Here is an 18,170-nt window from a genome sequence, read left to right as displayed (position 1 = left end):
ATGTCCCCTCAAGATATGATTCCTAAAAACATTATGTCCTTGTCAGAATTGAGTATAGACTTTTCGAGTAGACTTTCTAATAAGTTGCTGTTAAAGCTGCTGGACTTTAGAAGGAGTAGACTTACTGCAAGCAAAATAAATTAGTCAGTGTTAAAAACAACATAATTACCTGTGATAAATCAGTAAACATTAGAGAGATGCTTAGGAATCTACCCCAAACAGCTCTCTTATCACATCCTGATTTATTCCAAACAGGATGAATTAAACCAAGCTGACTCAGAAGTGGAAAACAGTAAACGCCGTTTGCAGCACTGTGAAGACAAACAGAAAGAACACTTGGCGTGCATAAAAAGACATAAAGAATTACTTGCTGCCAAAGAAAAAGGATTAGAGGTAGGTGTGGGGTTTTTTTTCTTTATCATAAAGCCAGATGGTCATGATCCTTCTAATATTTAATAATAAATCACAGAATCACACAGAATCAATCAGGTTGGAAGAGACCTCTTGGATCATCGAGTCCAACCATTGCCCTGACGCCACCATGTCAACTAGACCATGGCACTAGGTGCCATGTCCAGTCTTTTCTTAAACACATCCAGAGATGGTGACTCCACCACCTCCTTGGGCAGCCTGTTCCAATGTCTAATGACCCTTTCTGAGAAGAAATGCTTCCTAATGTCCAACCTGAACCTCCCCTGGCGAAGCTTGAGGCTATGTCCTCTTGTCCTATCGCTAGTTGCCTGGGAGAAGAGGCCTACTCCCACTTCACTACAACCTCCCTTCAGGTAGTTGTAGACTGCAATAAGGTCACCTCTGAGTCTCCTCCAGGCTAAACAACCCCAGCTCCCTCAGCCGTTCCTCATAGGTCATACCCTCCAAACCCTTCACCACCTTGGTTGCCCTCCTCTGGACTCGCTCCAACAAATCATTCCACTTGTACAACATACAGACCATATTAATACTCAGCTATACTGAGTATTCTCTCAGTGGTGTCTTAAGCTGACTGCATCTAAATCAAGTAAAAGTAATTTTGTATAAATGAATCTAGACCTCTTTTTGTCTGGGAGAACACTATTTCTGACTTGACAGGTAAGTTAGGGGCTACCCATCTAGGACTCTTTCTTTTGTATTTTGCAATGAAAAGATTAAAGTGACTTAACCTTAAAATTTGTGTTTTAAGTTCAGTTGAATAATATTGTTTTGGTTTTTTGGATGCTAGGTTTTTCCTTGTACAGACCTCATACCTGATCTTTTGACAACTTACCTAATCAAGCTTTATTAACTAACTCTGAAATCACATCCACAAGGACTTTTGTAAGACTGTCCTATTTAAATATGGTGAATTTCGTTCCTTATTTATCTGTATTATCTGTAAATAACTGTGAAGATATTAAAGATCTCGGATACATTTCTTAGCACTGAAATAACAATTTTGCTAACAACATTTATAGGTAGGTCGTTAATGATAGCTAGGTTTGCTGTGATAAGTACACAAAGAATGATAAAAAAACGTTCTTGCTTGGAGAACTTGTTTTTCCATAACACAAATTATTTGCTGTGAAGACTAAACAGATTTTTTAAAAATGTAACAATTAATTGAGTATCAAACATTACTTTAGGAAAAAATTGCACAAGCTAGGCAGATCTACTCAGAGCGCTTAGAAGTCAGCAGAACTGTTAAGAGTCTTGATGCAGAAATGAATCGCTTGAGAGAGAGGATAAATTCAGAAAATGATCGCCATGGAAACAGAGAAGAAATAATACAGTAAGTCAACTTTAATGTCTAAAGTAGTTCAGGTAAGATGGAAAAGATAGGGGAAAGAAGAGTTTTCTTATTGCCTCACAATGCATTTATATGTGTTTTTAGTACTTAAACCCTGTACAAAGGGACGGACACATGCTTTGCTGATTGCTCAGGCAACCAGTACTGAACAGGTTTAGGAGTGTTGAACTGCCCTCTAGTGATTTTAAACAGTGTCTGTACTGTATACATGAAGTTACCCCTCCTAGTGTTTAGAAGTATACCCGTTATGTGGTGCAAACATGACTCGCTGTTGTTCTGTGATGGAATGAGAATTAAGCATACTTCTAGTTTGAGTAACTAATGCAGAAGTTAAGCAATTACTTGAGGTTTTGACTGCAGTGTATTTCAAGGAATCACTCACCTCAAATATTCTTGAGCATGGGGAGCTCAGTCATTCATTCTCCTTGGTGTAAGAGTTTCCTTTCAAAAGAACTAAAAATAGAAATAAAATTTAATTTTTGACCCCTTTTCATTTGTGAACAGTGTCTTACTTGACTCATGAAATGCTTTTAGCAGAGAAGTTGTGGATGCCCCCTCCCTTGCAGTGTTTAAGGCCAGGTTGGATGGGGCTCTGAACAACCTGGTCTAGTGGAAGGTGTCCCTGCCTGTGGCAGGGGGGTTGGAACTAGATGAGCTTTAAGGCCCCTTCCAACCCAAACCACTCTATGATTATTGTAGATCCTCACAAGAAAGTTTTTATTTCAATGTTTTGATTATCAAATTGATTTTCAGCATTTACAACACTAGCTTGGTTTTAATGTAATGCATGTTGATCCTAGACTTTCTGTTAATTGAAACAGGCAATTTCATGATGCAAAGGAAAGATATGAGGATGCAAACAGTAAAGTAAAGAATTTAAAGAAATTTATTAGGCTGCTGGAAGAAATAATGACACAGAGATTCAAAATATATCGACAATTCTTAAGGTGAGTTAATTTTACTGTAATTTTAGGTTTCACATAATCTAACATGTAGATGTAAGTGCCTGCCCATATTCCAGGGTGAAAATTATAGAGCAGACCTGTGAGAATGAGATATCTTTAAGGCGGTATGCCACAGCAATCTTTCTAACCTAATCTTGCTCCCAGATCCAATACTATCGTGCGTGACAGTTTAGAAGCAGACTGGACTGACAGCTGGAAAAAGGATGTGATTGGTGGAGGCTGTATTTTGCTTCACACCAAAGGCCTTGACTATGCTGATTTAGTCCAAGGCAGTTCTGTTTCAGTGCTGGTTTTGGTCAGTAAAATATCAGCAGCGTACTAGCATTGAAATCATCTGGAATGTCACTCATTTTCATTGAGTATAATTAGTGGTGCTGTGCTCACGTAATTTCATTGTGGGCCAAACACTTTTTCTCTGCCCTGTGCTGAAAAAATTTCTCTTTATTCAGATTCTGCAATTTGACAGCTGCTTCTCTCATGAAGTGTCCATACTGGGAGTGCAGCCCTTCTTTCTTGCTTCAGTCCCTTAGTAATCTGTACCTATCGATGAAGATTTTGTGGTGGCTTCCTTTCAGAAGGACTGATGGGCTGTTTTCCAGTGCAGTCCTTTATCGTTTGTCATTCCCTTCAGCAGAAATTGAGGCATATGTGTTGGCTCTGCTTTTTGTACTTTTTGATCTGGAGCATGATCCTGACAAACAGTAATGATCAGGAGAATCCCAACCTTTGCAGGTGGAAGTACAGAAATAGTAGTGGGTAAGATTTACCTGCAGAATCTGATGCTTGCCTTATGGTGCCCATATATGTCAAACTGAATCTTGTTCCTAGTCCCCAAATTTGAGTATGAATCCCACTTTAAGATGTGTGGAAGAACCATAGTTCTTTCTGGAAGGAACTGTGATGTATTGTCTATTGGGGAATTAAATGCTAGAATTTTGGGGGAAGGGGGTGGGGGGAGAAGTTAATACTCAGCACTGTTTAATTCCCGGAGTCTAGCAGAGTCCGTGTAAATTCTTTACTGTTCTTACTGTGCAGTCCTAATCCTGGATAGGAAGGAAGTGGAATGTGGTCATTTTCTGTTGAAGTTGTGGAAGAAGGGTGTAAAAAGCTTCCAGTCTATTGAAACAGACTTCTAGAAAACACAAAGCCTGTATATCTGGATTTCTTACCTTGTTACTTTGTGTCAGTGATTTTCTCTGATATGTCACGTGCTCAAGAGTGTAATTGATTTGGGAAAACATCATTAATGGAGCAGGGCTTAATATTTAAGATTATAATGTGGAACTGTTGATAAAAATCTGTTGTCACTTTTTCATGTCTTTTAAAACTTACTGACCTAATGTTTGTTTGCTTTATGTAACTGATTTAAGGCTCCTTTCTTTACGATGCAAACTCTACTTCGACAATTTATTACGTATTCGAGCTTGCTCTGGAAAAATATATTTTGATCACAAGAATGAGACACTTTCAATAACAGTAAGTTATTTTATATTACTTCAATTATCATAATATGTAATGAATTATTGTTATTTTTAATATCAACTGCTAGAACATGCATTGCAAAGGATAGAAGAAATTGTTCTTCCCTCTCCAAAATCACAGAATGGTTGGAGTTGGAAGGGACCTCTGGAGATCACCTAGTCCAACCCCCTGCTAAAGCAGGTTCACCCAGAGCACATTGCACAGGGTCGCATCCAGGCGGGTTTTGAATATCTCCAGAGAAGGAGACTCCACAACCTCCCTGGGCAGCCTGTTCCAGTGCTCTGTCACCCTCAAAGTAAAGAAGTTTTTCCTTGTAAAATGTGATATGCTAAATTATAGGATGTTGTTGAAAACAAGTAAGAACAAAAACCTTATCATCATCTTATATGGGCAGGTTGCTAGATTACATGGAATAAATTTGGACTGTCATCTTATGCTGAGGATAAGAATTCACTAGGTAGTTATCCTAGTCAGTCTTTCAAAATTACTCATTACAATGTCATTGATAGGAAGTTTTCCTTTATTTGTGTGATTGTATAATGGCTCTAGTTGTTATTTAAACAACTTTTAATGGCTGAAAGCTTCAATATTATGTTTTTTCTATGTATCTTTTAACATAGCTTCCAAAAAGTTTTAGTCATGGGGATATTTACTTTTTTTTCTGTGGGAGACTTCAGTTTTATGAATTGAGGGGAAAAATGGGTAGTGACAACATAAATACGTGTTGACACAGTCCTAATTAAACAGGTGAAGGAATATGTATCTGAAGAACTCAAACTCAGTCTGTAAAATGTCAAGTCATTACCTAGCTTTATCAGAATACTCTTTTTTTGTTTGGTTGTTTTTTTGTTTGTTTGTTTTTTTTTTAAATAGCTGATGTCTCATGTTTCTCATGCAAGAGGTCTATATTTAGTCAAGGAAGGTAAATTGAAAAAAGAAAACCACTCCCCTAAAAAAGATGCCAAAAGACCTCACTCCAAAATAATTCTTATTTTTCTGCTTAGGTTGTTAAAGGTAATGTAATTAACAGGACAAGAAAATGCCTAAGTTTAATCTTAAAGAGTCAATGCCACAAGGTGTCATCATAGTCAATGGGACCAAAGGACTATTCACAATAGTTTATGTATTCCGGTAAAGAAAATGTTCCTCCTTTAAACTTCTGCTGTAAATCAATTACCTGCTTTTCTATTGTAGCTGGTAACCATTGGATTTTACTGTAATTTAACTACACTGGTTGACATGCATTAAACAATGTTTAATAGCTATTAAAAATAGAAAATTGAATAAGAAAACACTGACAGAGTCATTCAGTCTGTTCAATGTATTTTACTGTGCTGGAGAAGGTTGCAGGGATCCTAGAAATGTGTTGCGAAATGGTTAGGAGCCATCCCATTCCAGAATGGCAGTGACAGTGAAGTGCATAAAATTGTTCTCAAGTGATCTCTGTCTGTTCATGTGTAATGTGTTTGCCGTTAAAATTATGACTCTGATTGTAAGTCTCCATCTCAGGTTTAAAAATTACTCGAATATTTTTATTTCAAGGTTCAGCCTCGAGAGGAAGATAAAGCTGCCCTTAATGACGTGAGATCCTTATCAGGAGGTGAACGTTCCTTCTCAACAGTTTGTTTCGTTCTTTCTCTGTGGTCCGTTACTGAATCTCCTTTCAGATGCTTGGATGAATTTGATGTCTACATGGTATAGTTTAAACTTAAACTACATTTGCCATTCTAATTTTTATAAATTAGTGAAATAGCTGGGTTGTTATTTGTATTTGGTTAGATTTTAAACCACTATAGTTAACTGTAAATAATAAACAAAAACCAAATCTCCTGAAGCAAAACTTGTTAGGGATCTTGTTCACTTTGCTTAGTGACTTCTGAAGCTTATTCTGTTTCTGAAGTTGGTCCTCAGAGCTACGAGCATCTCTGTTACTTTACATGCTTAAACCTTAGTTCAGAGCAAAAATGGTAAAATACAACTTTTTATTAGTTCCCTGAGCAGTTGTTATTGTGTTTGTCACAGGTTGCCTCTGCATATTGCTGTGACAGTTCTGGGCTTAGCATGTGCTTTGGCTTCTGCCAATTTTGAGATCAATGTGTTTTTTTTCAGAGCAAGTGTAGCAATTGAGTTCACTGTTGCTACTCAGAAACTTGTTTTATATTCGCCTAGTAGCATCTTTCCAAGATGCTGAAATGCAGAATAATGAACAGTAAATACTAACGTCAGCTAAAACTGATAAACCTCATCTTTGTCTACAGCTTCCCTGGATAGGTGATTAAGCAATTTGTTTATGTATTTTAATTTTATTTCCTCCTTATTAATATGCAGTGTGGTATGGTTTGAGAAAATAATTAGTTCTGTGAGACAGAGTAGATACTGGATTATTTCATTTTGCCTTCAGTGTCCCTCCCCCATCAATGATTTATTTACTGGGAATGACAGACCTAGAGGGTATAAAAGATAATATACTTTGTATATAAAGAATTTCAAAAAGGAAAGTATGCATCTAAGGTGATCAAGCAGTTATTTTTCAGCTGACTTCCAAAGCTTAGGTCCTCTTTTACAAGTTAGTTGTGCAGAAGTTTATCCATCTGTCCAGAAAAAGGTGGATACTCAGAACTGTAGGCCCTGCAGAGAACTTCCATGGCATCTGTTCCATAAATAATTTGTATTTCCACTGCTGTGCATGTAAGTGCAACCTTACCTGTCTCCACGTTCTGTTGTTACTTTTGGTGTAATCCAGGAGACCCACCACAAGAGGACTCCATCAGCATATTTGCACGGGAGATACCTCGTTTCATGTGTAACAAGGTATAGAAGCAGAGCTTTGTTTAAGCCCTGCTAATAATAGCTTCCCATTACACATCTTTTTTTCAGTAAGCTTAATGCATAAGGTTGTGTTCAAAACAGTAATAATAATAACAATAATAATCATAATAAAAACAAGCTACATAATATCTTAGGTTTAATGCAGCCCTTAAATCCTTTCAGGTAATTTTGAGGCAGGGTTTTATAGGAAACATTATTCTACTAAAATACAGTTAATCTCAGCATACCAATAAAGAAAGAAGTACTACGTGTATATCAAAGCCGATAGAAAAACACGGTGCGTAGGAGTGTGTGATTGTTCCGATAGAAGCTTTCTATTGTGCATGTATAATAAAAAGTGGAGTTCAAGAATTTCCCAGACTATAATTTGTAGCTTTTAGAATGTAACCCGAATGTTTCTTCAGCTTAGTTTTTATTAGACTTTTCTTTAGCTAAGCTTTACTTCATATGAATTAATTCCGGTAGGTTTTTCTATTGAGATATTTTCTAATGAATTTATTCTTAAGCATTTTTCCTAATTTGTGCAATAATAGGCCAGTGAAGTGCACAGTCAGTATTACTACCTGATAAATCTTTTGTCTTTAGGACATGGTTAACAGAAGAATTGCAATGGATATGATTCTTAAGGTGGCTGACTCTCAGCGTCATCGACAGTTCATTTTGCTCACCCCACAAAGAATGAGGTAATACTGTTGTGTTATATTTCCTGGTACAAGAATTAAAAGGAATTTCTACTGCAAGGAGTATAACTTGAAAAAAGTAAATATGAGGAGAAAGAAATGTTGCTGTTTGTAGCAGTAGAACATCAACAATTAAGCAGTTCATTGCTGATGGTTCTGGGAATTTAATAGGTTTTTCACTCTTCATTACGTAATGTCTCTTAATATTGTAGTTCAGTGGGACTTGAATCAGTTTATCTTAAGTAGAACAGCTTTTTGAAATGTTTTATTGTGTAAAGTAGGCTCCTGGTAGCTATTAACACTGTATCTCCCTGTCCCCTCCCAAAATTAACAGAACACTGCATTTTTCTATTTTTCCTATTAATACTACAGTACTTTCAAGATGTTTGTCATTTGAGTTGATTTTTTTTTTTTAATATCACTGATTTAGAAACTGATAACTTATCTCCTTGTTTTATTTTTTTGATCTAGTAGCCCAAAATTTTTTAAAAACCTCAATATAAGTCCCTTGTAAAGCCATGCACAGCTTAAGGGGATAGTCACTGTCTAACCTTGTGCAGCCAACTCTTCTCTCTATTAGCCAAATGTAATCAGTGAAGCAGAGGATAATTAAGCAGTCTTCAAAATGAAGCTGATTTACTCTTAATTGTCTTCCTCTACTAAAATCTATAAAAAGAAAAAGAATGATATTCTGTTGTTATTTAAGTGGAATTGGTTTGTGGGGAATTTCTGAAACTGTATTCAATAAACATACAGGAATTTTCTGTATGGTTACTGTTTAAAAGTTTAATAATTCAAGTGCATCTTCGTTTTGTTATATTTTGTTACATGTTGCATGTTCAGCAAACATTTAATTTAACAAAAGTATGGAGGCACCTTCAGAAAAAAAATACATTTAGGATAATCGGTGGAGAAGCCTGTATAAATATATGTTTAGTAACTTTGCTCATCCTTAGTATGAAGTGAGTGATTGTACATGTATAAAGTGTGTGCCACTTCAGGGTCTGTAAGGCAAATATGAACCGTAGTCAATCATTATTTCATTTGGAGTTTCTCTTAAAAGTACCTTTTCTATAATTAAGGTAGTCTAATTGTTAGAAATCACATGATTGAAATCAGTCATTGTCTTTACCTCAAGCTTTTACTGAAGTCTGGCTTCAGTATCAGTTTAGTGAAGCCAGAACTTCAGCCCGTGTTACTGTTTTTTAAAACTGTCAAAGAAAAAAGATGGAGTTATTTAAAGGAAAATATGTAATGGAAAGAATCAAATGGAAATACTGAAATTTGTGTACAAGAAACACTGTTTAAATGATGCATACTTTATTTTTAGTTCTCTGCCCACGAGTTCCCGTATTCGAATCCTCCGAATGCAAGACCCTGAAAGAGGCCAAAGAACATTGAATTTCCAAAACAAGAAGGACAAAGAAGATGATCAATAAGTGCCTCTGTGTATGAATATGGCATACTATTGAGGATAAATGTGTAATGATGGGTGTAAAGTTATTACTTCCTGATGCTGGATAAGAGGATCTTTTGTTAGATACTCTCAGGAAAATAAGGGGTTCCTGTATTTTATTTTTTTTTTAAGATTTACTGTATGTGTACAGACCAAGAATAAGCACAATTTTGATGATGACAAAATCCTGAATGTTCAGTTGATATTTTTAACTACCAACTAGTAGAATTTTTTATCAGTTGTTCTGTTTTTTCTTCTGGAAAAGATTAAATATATTTTGTATAACTATGGAGTAATATTTTAATAAACAGTGAGAACTGATACTTGTGGTAATGTTTTAGTATCTCTACACACTTAAAATTAGCATTAAGTTGAAAGCATTGGTTTCTTCCTAGCTCTACTTTGTTTCTTAAACGTGTGCTAATTAATTCATGCAGCAAAACACGTGTTTCATTTCTTTCCAGTGGAACCACAGCAGCTGAACATGAGAAACTATAAGTACTTATAGTGTATACTTTCATAATTAGAGACGTGAGGAATTTATTTGCAGTATATTCTCTGGACAGTAAAAAGGTGCTTTTATTTCTTCCCGAAGAATTTGTAGGGAAGACTTTGAGTTTCTTTGGACACGAGCTTACAAAACCTAGCAAGTTGTGGCTTTATAAACTTAAGATTCTTAATTCCAATAAACTAATTTCTTGCACAGTCTTGAGTTTGCACGTATAGACTAAGCTTGTAGATATTCATTACATTATAACAAACTAAAGTGATGGAAGTCCTTCCAATATAGAGGAATGAAGTGGAATAAGAATATTGGGAAATAATACAGTAACTTTTCTACAGCATTGTAGCGCCTGCGTTGTGTGTCCCTGTCCCAGCTCCCCTCCCACCCTCCCCCGCGACTATACTAGAGCAGTTAAAATAAAATAGACTTGCTTTACTTAAATAATACAAGCATTTGTTTGGGATGAGAGGGAGAAAGAAGCAGCAAATTTTTCAAACTGCCCCAAATTAACTTTTTTTCTCTTCTGTTCTCCAGGAACTTGAAATTGTTGGGAGCTCTTAAAAAACAATCACTTTTTACAGTTCAGCCATTAGACATACTTGTCTCTTTTTGTTTTGTTTTGTTTTGTTTTTTAAATGTTATGGGGATACAAAAGCCATTGAGACTATTTGGAGAACAGTTCTGCAGTTCTACAGTTATTTACCGAATAGCAATTCCTCAATAAAACCTCATTGCACTGTACGTTTTAACTGGACTTTGTTGCTGCTTTTTTATAGCCGCTGCACAGTATTTTGTGTTCTTTAATGTTCTTTGGTTTTTACGCAAACACGTATTACACTTGTAGGTATCTCTAAAATATGAAAGCTAGATACGAATTGAAGGAAATACACTGAGAAAGCTAGCTGCAGTTCTCGTGCATTCAAACTGTAGGAATGAAGTCTAGTGATTTTTTTAAAGGCTTCAGATGTTTAGTTCTGAAAGCCCAGGGTAATGGACAAACAGACTCACAGCAACCTTGAGGAGGTTACTGACAAAACAGGGCCAGGCTTGTTGTTGAAGTGCGTGGCAGAAGAGAGACAGCAGTCATAAATTTGAAGTGGGGAGGTTCTGGATGGATAAACGCGGGGGGAGGGATTGTTCATGATGAAGGTATGAGGCATTTGAGCATGTTGTCCTGACAGGCTGCACAATCTCCATCCTTGGAAGCTTTTGGTGTCCAAATAGATTGCTGCACCTCCTTCAAACAGGGGGTTGGACAAGAGACCTCTGGAAGTCCCTAAACTAAACAATTCCATAATCCTGTGATTTGATGGAATATATATTAAAGATACAACTTCAGGATTATGTGAAAATACAGTGTGTGGGGTGGGGAACCATACAAAGTGCATACTTGGCAGAATTTCTCTGGAACGCAAGCCCAGTTTGTACTGGGAGTCCTCGATACTATTACATGATGATGAACCACATGTTTAATTTGACTCGATTTTATGATGAAACTAGAATATGTTTCAGACCCTCTTACGATATTTGAAATGATAGAATGGCATAGCATTATTTCCTCCTGATTTTCTTCAGCATCCAAAAAATAATGCAAGAGTGCAGAGACAGGAGAGAGAAAAGCATTTAGCTTCATTAGTACTTTCCTAATGAGTTGTGTGGAGAAAAGAGCTTAAGGAAAATTATTGCATTCCTACTGAGCTAACACTTCAGCTTTCTCCCAGGTTTTCTATAGACTTACTTGAAATAATGGAGCAGTTGGCAACAATTCTGGTCTTTGCTTCAAATCATATATTGTATATATTCCGATCTACCACTGTACTTGATGAAAATGTATGCCTGACTGTATAGTCATTATAAGCAACTGTTCTTATGGTAGAGGATTGGTTCTGAATAAACAATTACTGAAGCACTTGCTTGCATGCACTTATTTTTGCAATGATCCTTATTTTTGGTTCTTTTACAGAGTTTACTGTACCAGCTACCTAGAGAGAGAATTGCAGTGCTGATGTTAGCTTTTGTGACTGTTTGAGTTGTTGGCCATTTTCGATGGTAATGCATTGCTTAATGCTGCATTGAAGTAAACGGAGCCTGTTCAGGTACATAAATTCGAGGTGCAGGGAAATGTAGAATGAGATACTGCCTCTCTAAAAAGTGTATGTAAACCAGAGAGGCACAAATTCCCAGGAATATTCAATATCCTCTCTACAACTAGTTATTTAAGCCTAAGTAGAAACAATGGGCGTATCGTTATGAGAAATATGTAACATTTTCAGAATGCGTGTTTTATTCTGAAGTTGCAGCCAAATGTACAAAGTATACCGCTCTCTAATTTACTAAGAATATTGCCTGTGTGGTCTAAGTAAAATTCTGGTATTAAGAAATGTAGTTGAAATTTCTGCATTTTGCTGTTTGTTTGGAATATGAAGAAACTTAAATACTAGAGGATGGCTGTGGTTGTGGCAACAATTGATGCTGTGTTCCCCCCAACATGTTTGTCAGCAAAATATGTAAAATTGTTTTGTTTGGGGTTTTTTTCCCCTCAACTTTAAGATGAGCTTTTTAAATTTGAAAACAGAGAGAATGATTTTTTTGTGTCATGTTTTATTGTCTGATTTTTAGCTTTGAAGAGTACCGTCTCATTTCTTCATAAGGCAAAGAAGAAATATCAAACATGCAATTGGAAGATGTGCAGACTTCTTTTTTTTTGTAATCTTGCAAGCAACCAACTGTTTAAAGTAACTGGGAAACGTGGTGTAAGAAAGATTTTTATCTGCAATTTCTGAGTATGCTAGTTCTCGATGCAGCCAGGGCTGCGCAGCACTTCTTGCCACGGTATAGAGATGAACTTGATTGATGGACATAGAATTGAGGAGGACGGTGGTTCTCTTCACTATCCCTTCTCAATCATCAAACTTTATGGTTAATTTATCAGTAATGATTTTTGACAACATATCTGTTTATATGAAACCCAGCACAGTTTAATGTCATATGATAAGAGGAAAGACTCTTACTCAAGGAGGGAAAAACATTAAAAGACCACCAGGTTTAGGCCAAGCAAATAAACTGTATTTGACTTCCAGCTAGCTTAAAAAGCTACGAAAGCACAAATCTAGTAGGTGTACTGTTAAATCTTAGCATTAGCATAGAATCATAGAATCATAGAATGGTTTAGGTTGGAAGGGACCTTAAAGATCATCTTGTTCTAACCCCCCTGCCACAGGCAGGGACACCTTTCCACGAGACCAGGTTGCTCAAACCCTCATCCAACCTGGCCTTAAACACTGCGAGGGAGGGGGCAGCCACAGCTTCTCTGGGCAACCTGTGCCAGTATCTCACCACCCTCACAGTAAAGAATTTCTTCCTAATGTCCAGTCTAAATCTCCCCTCTTTCAGTTTAAAACCATTTCCCCTCATCCTGTCACTACTTGCCCTTGTAAAAAGTCCCTCTTCTGCTTTCCTGTAGGCCCCCTTCAGGTACTGGAAGGCTGCAATAAGGTCTCCCCAGAGCCTTCTCTTCTCCAGGCTGAAGAGCCTCAACTCTCTCAGCCTGTCTGCATAGTATCTTACAGGATAAACAGCTGCTTTGATGGTAAGTAAAAGAAACTTTTGGTTTCATATGACTTCTAGTGAGTGAGTGCAAAGAAGTTTTCTTCATACTTTCATAATGAAAGATATATTTCCCAGTAGTACAGTGCCAGATAATTAAAGAGATTGAACTTTTTTGTTTTTTCCTATTACCGTGCTGAAGACATGAAATAAGAATTAGGGGAAAAGGTCAAATGTTATAAATTTATTTTGGGACATATATATTGCAACCTCTGTGGAAGCTTTTGAAAATTCAGGCAAAGATCAATACACTTCCAATAAAACCTTTAAACTTCCAATAAAACAATATTTTAAACATTATATATATATTTATATATACTTTTAATGAAAGGGATAATTTTAGCAGGTTTTTCTTTTTTTTTTTTTTTTTTAATACTGCATTCCTCTGATATAGCTCTTTCTGGATTGAAGGGATGCAAATGAGGTAAGAATTAAGGCAAACCTAAAAGGCATGCAAATGAAGTACATTTATATCCACTGACAATACAAGCACATGTGTGGATCAGACTTAAGAGCTGAGGAACTCTTCCCCTCTGTCTGTCCAGTACTACTTTACAGCAGAATGGTGACATGATTTATAATAAACAGTTAACATTAGCATGGGAATTCAGTGTCACTAACATTACTCAGTCTAGGAGACACAGAGCTAGCATCAGTAAAACATGAACAATAAATAATATAATTCACTGCAGCACAGGACTGCTGCGCAGGCTTCAGAGGAAGAGGGTTGTTATGAAATGACATTGCACACATCACGTTGTGGCAGTTTATTTTTATAATATATACTTTTAAAATTCTTTAGCAAATGACATTCTCATGCACACAAGTGTTTCAAACACAAGAAGCAAGTCCATTTATAGGTAGTCCAAGCAAATTTTTGTGTGTGTGTAAATAGCTGCAAACTGAATGAACATTAAACTTCTGTGCAGTCTATGACGCGTTGTACACAAGCTCATTTTTGAATGTCACACTGCAGGAGTAATACAATGGAAGGATCACTCTTTGCAGCTTCTTTGAATTCATCCAGTGTGATCTGGTCATCTTTGTTCTTATCCATCTTACTGAAGATCTTGTCTACCCGTTGCTCAGGCGTCAGACCATCCTCATTCATTTTCATCATTATCACAGTGCCCACCATTTTGTAGATGGCCTTTGGAAAGAAACCAAATAGAAAATTCAGCAAACGAATTAACCTGATTTTTTGATGTGATCATATTCTGGAAAGATATTCCAACAATAAAATGATTGCCAGTTTCCCTAAAGATTTATTTTTCTTTTTTTCTTAGAATCAGATGTCCATATGCTTAAAACAAGGAAGAATGTGTTTTACTTTCTTTAGATGTAGATTTATTTTGGTGCTTGCATTTTGCATCCTGGAATGAATTTCTTTGGCTTTCCATTTCACAGTGCAAGACTGTTGTAACCTATTCTCTGGATCAACTGTTTATTTGGCTTTTAGTCACTCCATTTAAATATTTCACATAAACTGAATAATCAGTTTTAGAAGTCATCACCTTTTAATAGCTTTCTGTGTATACATGTGAGCAAAATCTGGTATTAGCTACTGTGGCTAGTGGCTGGCAGATTTCGAGGGAGGTAAACTTTATCCTTCCTTTTATATGCTCTGGTCATCTTACAGCCCATCTGTGAGAGCTCACTGAAAATAGTGTGTTATCCCTGTAAATTTCTGTAATCATCTAAAGTTAATCTCCAGTAAGGTTTCAGCTACTTGAGCTACAAACCAGTAATTTCATGGGTGTCAAGTGATTTTGAGATGGGCTTTGCAAATCCTTTGCTGTGCTGTTCTTATGGTTAATCCGTTCATCAGAAAAAAAAAATTACCTCTGGATGTTTAAAAGCTTATATGCACATATGTAGTCTGCAATTCTCCGAGATTACATCTATTAAAATGTTAGTGTGCTTGCACCACTTAGGCATGAGTCAGTATAGGATGAATGTATGTAATGTACACTTTTAATGGTACAGTACAGCCTCTTGTGTGCTTAAAATCTAAAGGGTATGTGAACAAGTAATTAAATTTTACTAACCTAATTTTGAACCTGCTTTAGCAGGCGGTTGGACTAGATGATCTCCAGAGGTCCCTTCCAACCCCAACTATTCTGTGATTCTGTAATGTTCAGACATGTTATTTTGAAGTGTCATATTGATCTCACCTCTATAATTTCCAGCATTTCCACTCTTGTAATTTTACCATCACCATCCAGGTCATACATGTTGAAGGCCCAGTTCAGCTTTTGCTCAAAACTGCCTCGTGAGGTGATGGACAGTGCACAAATGAACTCTCTGAAGTCAATGGTCCCATCTCCGTTTTTATCAAAGGTGCGGAAGGCGTGCTGGGCAAACTTTGAAGCATCTCCATAGGGAAAGAACTGCAAAATAAAATAATAAATAGAACTGTGGGCAGTGCCAGGGAGCAAGTTCTGTACCTGCCTGAAAAATACTGAAGTGAGGCATTCACGAAGAGTTTCTGCTGGAAGATTGTAAGCTTCCATAACAGTTACAGTGTAGTGATTATTAAAAACTTATTTCTACAAAAATCTCTTAGCTTACTGCAAACTATATTACAAATATATTTAATGCTAATTTAAAGATAAATTAACTAGATGAACCTTAAAATGAAGTTGGGTGCAAATGGGAGATTGTATGTGACATTCTCTTGACTTTGAAATACAGCAACCAAGGTGCATTTTAACAGTATTTTTTCTGCCTGGGAGTCACCAGCTGTTGACATATTGCAACCAAGTAGATGTGTGGGCTTGCTGTTACATAACTTCATTTATTTAAAAAAAAAAAATCCACACAAAGCATAAAAAACCAGGAACATATGTTCTCTTCTGCCAGCCAACATAATACAAGTATATAAGATGAGAACTGAGATTCAGTTAACCAATACAGGACAATGTTTTTCATGTTTAGTATCCATTATCAGTGTACACTGCAACGGACTGTAGCTTAATAAAGTATTTTAAATGACCATAACATGTAAGTTTTCAGCTGATGTTTTTTCCATCAAGAAATGTATGATTTAAGACATTTGAGGCAGCGGTGGTTCTTTCTGTGGCCCAGACTCAAGAAAACATACCTCTGAAGAGAGGGAGTTTTAACCCAGTGCTGAAGCCCCATTGCAGTGAAGGGACTGTACGCAAATAGTGATTGTTTCTATATTCCCTGCCAAATTTCATAGAGGTTTTCATGCTCCTAAAATACAAACGTTGCATTACTCCCAATCTGAGAGCCATCTCCTTTTGTGCTTTTTAAAATTTCAAGTCTTAGTACGCATTGCATTTAATAATCTAAGTTTGAAGGAAAGACTTCGGTGGCAGCTGAGGAAGTGGGTCTGCATTTTACAATTTTCCATGTCCCCATCCAGAGCTTTCACTGCAGGCTGACGCGTGCTGTGGTCAGCTGTGAAAGCCTTGAACAATACACTCAAATTTCATGGGGGATCTTGGGGATCTCACAGCATATACAGGAATGGGCGCTGCTAATTGCCTGACAAAATACAGATGTAGAACATGGCAAGCCTTTGCTGCTTTTCCTTTGAGGAGGCCAAATGACCATTTGGATACTGTGTCTTGCCCTAAAAATGCAAAACTTAGTGTGCAGCCAGCTGCTTGCGCTATGCGGCTGTGCGGGTCATGTCAGGAGCCACTGCTGCATTGCCAAAGGGGTCCTAACCTGAAAGTTTCCTTTAAACTTGCTGTTTTCTCTGATACCAACTTTTCAGACACAATTCTGGATAACCTTTGCATTGCTGAAGAGGTATGATACAATCACTTCTCTGGCTCAGGGGCATTATAGTCATTGTAAAATCTTCCTCTTCCCCTCAAAAGAGAGGCAGGGTTAAATTTTGCCCACCTTCATACATTCGGAATATTGCCCTGGTGTGAATTACCTCCATAGGAATGAAAATAGCTGTATTATCCCTGAAGAGATATCAAATATGCCCATCTCACTTCCCAAGTATCTTTTTGGGAAGATACTTGAATATGGCGTGGAGGCCTCGAGAGAGAGGGACACTGTACCCATTCCAGTGGTATTTTGTCCAAGTTAACATCGCCGTTAAAGTTGTGATTTTCTCATTTTACAAAGTATGGGTCAGCATCCAGCTGCTGCTGCTTCTGCGCCCCTTCTCCAATAGCTGAAAGAGGCATTTGGTATCATCACCTGAAAATGTAACTTACGTGCCTGTACTCAACTCAGCCCATTTCTGTTTTGATAATGCAAACTGATGGAGCTGTAAATGCCTCAAGGTACTGCTGCAGCTCTTTTCTGTACTTTCTGGGTTTTGACCTTTAAAAATTTTTGGACTCTGGTATGCTAAGCATGACTGGACTCGTAAACACATATAAAGGTACATGGATTCTCTGATACAATTCAGGACCGCAGTGACTGCAGCTACCAGACCTTGCTGAATTGCTCTTCCAGCGCAAACCTCAACCTTTTGTCAAAGCAAACAGAGCTCCCTCTGTGGGAAGGCTCTTTGGGCTCACAATCCTACATTTGGCTGTGTCAGAACAAAGTCATGTGAATGTTATCCAAAACCTGAATGTTATTTGTAGGTTATTGAAAATCTTGCTCATTGCTTTCTCTTCTTCATGATCTACCTTTTCCCCAACTTCTGCATCGACTGCAAGGGCTAACATGGGTGATATTTAATTTTACACGTGTGTGTGTATATAGGTACGTGTACACTTCTGCAGATCAGTGGTGGGAAGTTAAGAAGTGGCTCTTGCGCCCTGTAGCTCCACCGGCACTCCACTGCTCCCCGCTTCTGTTCTTGGGAGCCTGCTGGCTGCTCAAAGCCGAAAAGACAATTAGAATAATCTCTTGCTTTTTAAAT

At 37.2% G+C, this 18,170-nt stretch overlaps 2 protein-coding genes across 4 annotated transcripts in view; one reads left to right on the top strand and one right to left on the bottom strand.

Moving 5' to 3' along the window:
- The window catches only part of SMC6 (structural maintenance of chromosomes 6), a 36,987-nt gene extending 25,457 nt beyond the window's left edge, over window positions 1–11,530 (top strand). The window contains exons 22-28 of one of the 2 annotated variants that reach the window (XM_068424441.1): window positions 256–393; window positions 1,620–1,765; window positions 2,605–2,730; window positions 4,119–4,224; window positions 5,773–5,925; window positions 7,645–7,742; window positions 9,070–11,530. In XM_068424441.1, the coding sequence (XP_068280542.1) occupies window positions 256–393; window positions 1,620–1,765; window positions 2,605–2,730; window positions 4,119–4,224; window positions 5,773–5,925; window positions 7,645–7,742; window positions 9,070–9,178 (876 nt within the window). In that variant the 3' untranslated portion in view covers window positions 9,179–11,530. Of the gene's footprint in view, window positions 1–255; window positions 394–1,619; window positions 1,766–2,604; window positions 2,731–4,118; window positions 4,225–5,772; window positions 5,926–7,644; window positions 7,743–9,069 lie in introns of those variants that run through there. The other variant, XM_068424512.1, reaches the window with a different exon arrangement.
- Window positions 11,531–14,258: 2,728 nt separating this feature from the next.
- VSNL1 (visinin like 1) overlaps window positions 14,259–18,170 on the bottom strand; it is a 52,537-nt gene continuing 48,625 nt past the window's right edge. The window contains exons 2-3 of one of the 2 annotated variants that reach the window (XM_068404753.1): window positions 15,481–15,696; window positions 14,259–14,456 (exon numbers count right to left, since the gene is read on the bottom strand). In XM_068404753.1, the coding sequence (XP_068260854.1) occupies window positions 14,259–14,456; window positions 15,481–15,696 (414 nt within the window). The remainder of the gene's footprint in view (window positions 14,457–15,480; window positions 15,697–18,170) is intronic. The other variant, XM_068404762.1, reaches the window with a different exon arrangement.

Source organism: Nyctibius grandis, chromosome 1, assembly GCF_013368605.1.
Source record: "Nyctibius grandis isolate bNycGra1 chromosome 1, bNycGra1.pri, whole genome shotgun sequence".
NCBI lineage: Eukaryota > Metazoa > Chordata > Aves > Nyctibiiformes > Nyctibiidae > Nyctibius > Nyctibius grandis.
This window is presented reverse-complemented; position numbering and strand designations above follow the sequence as displayed.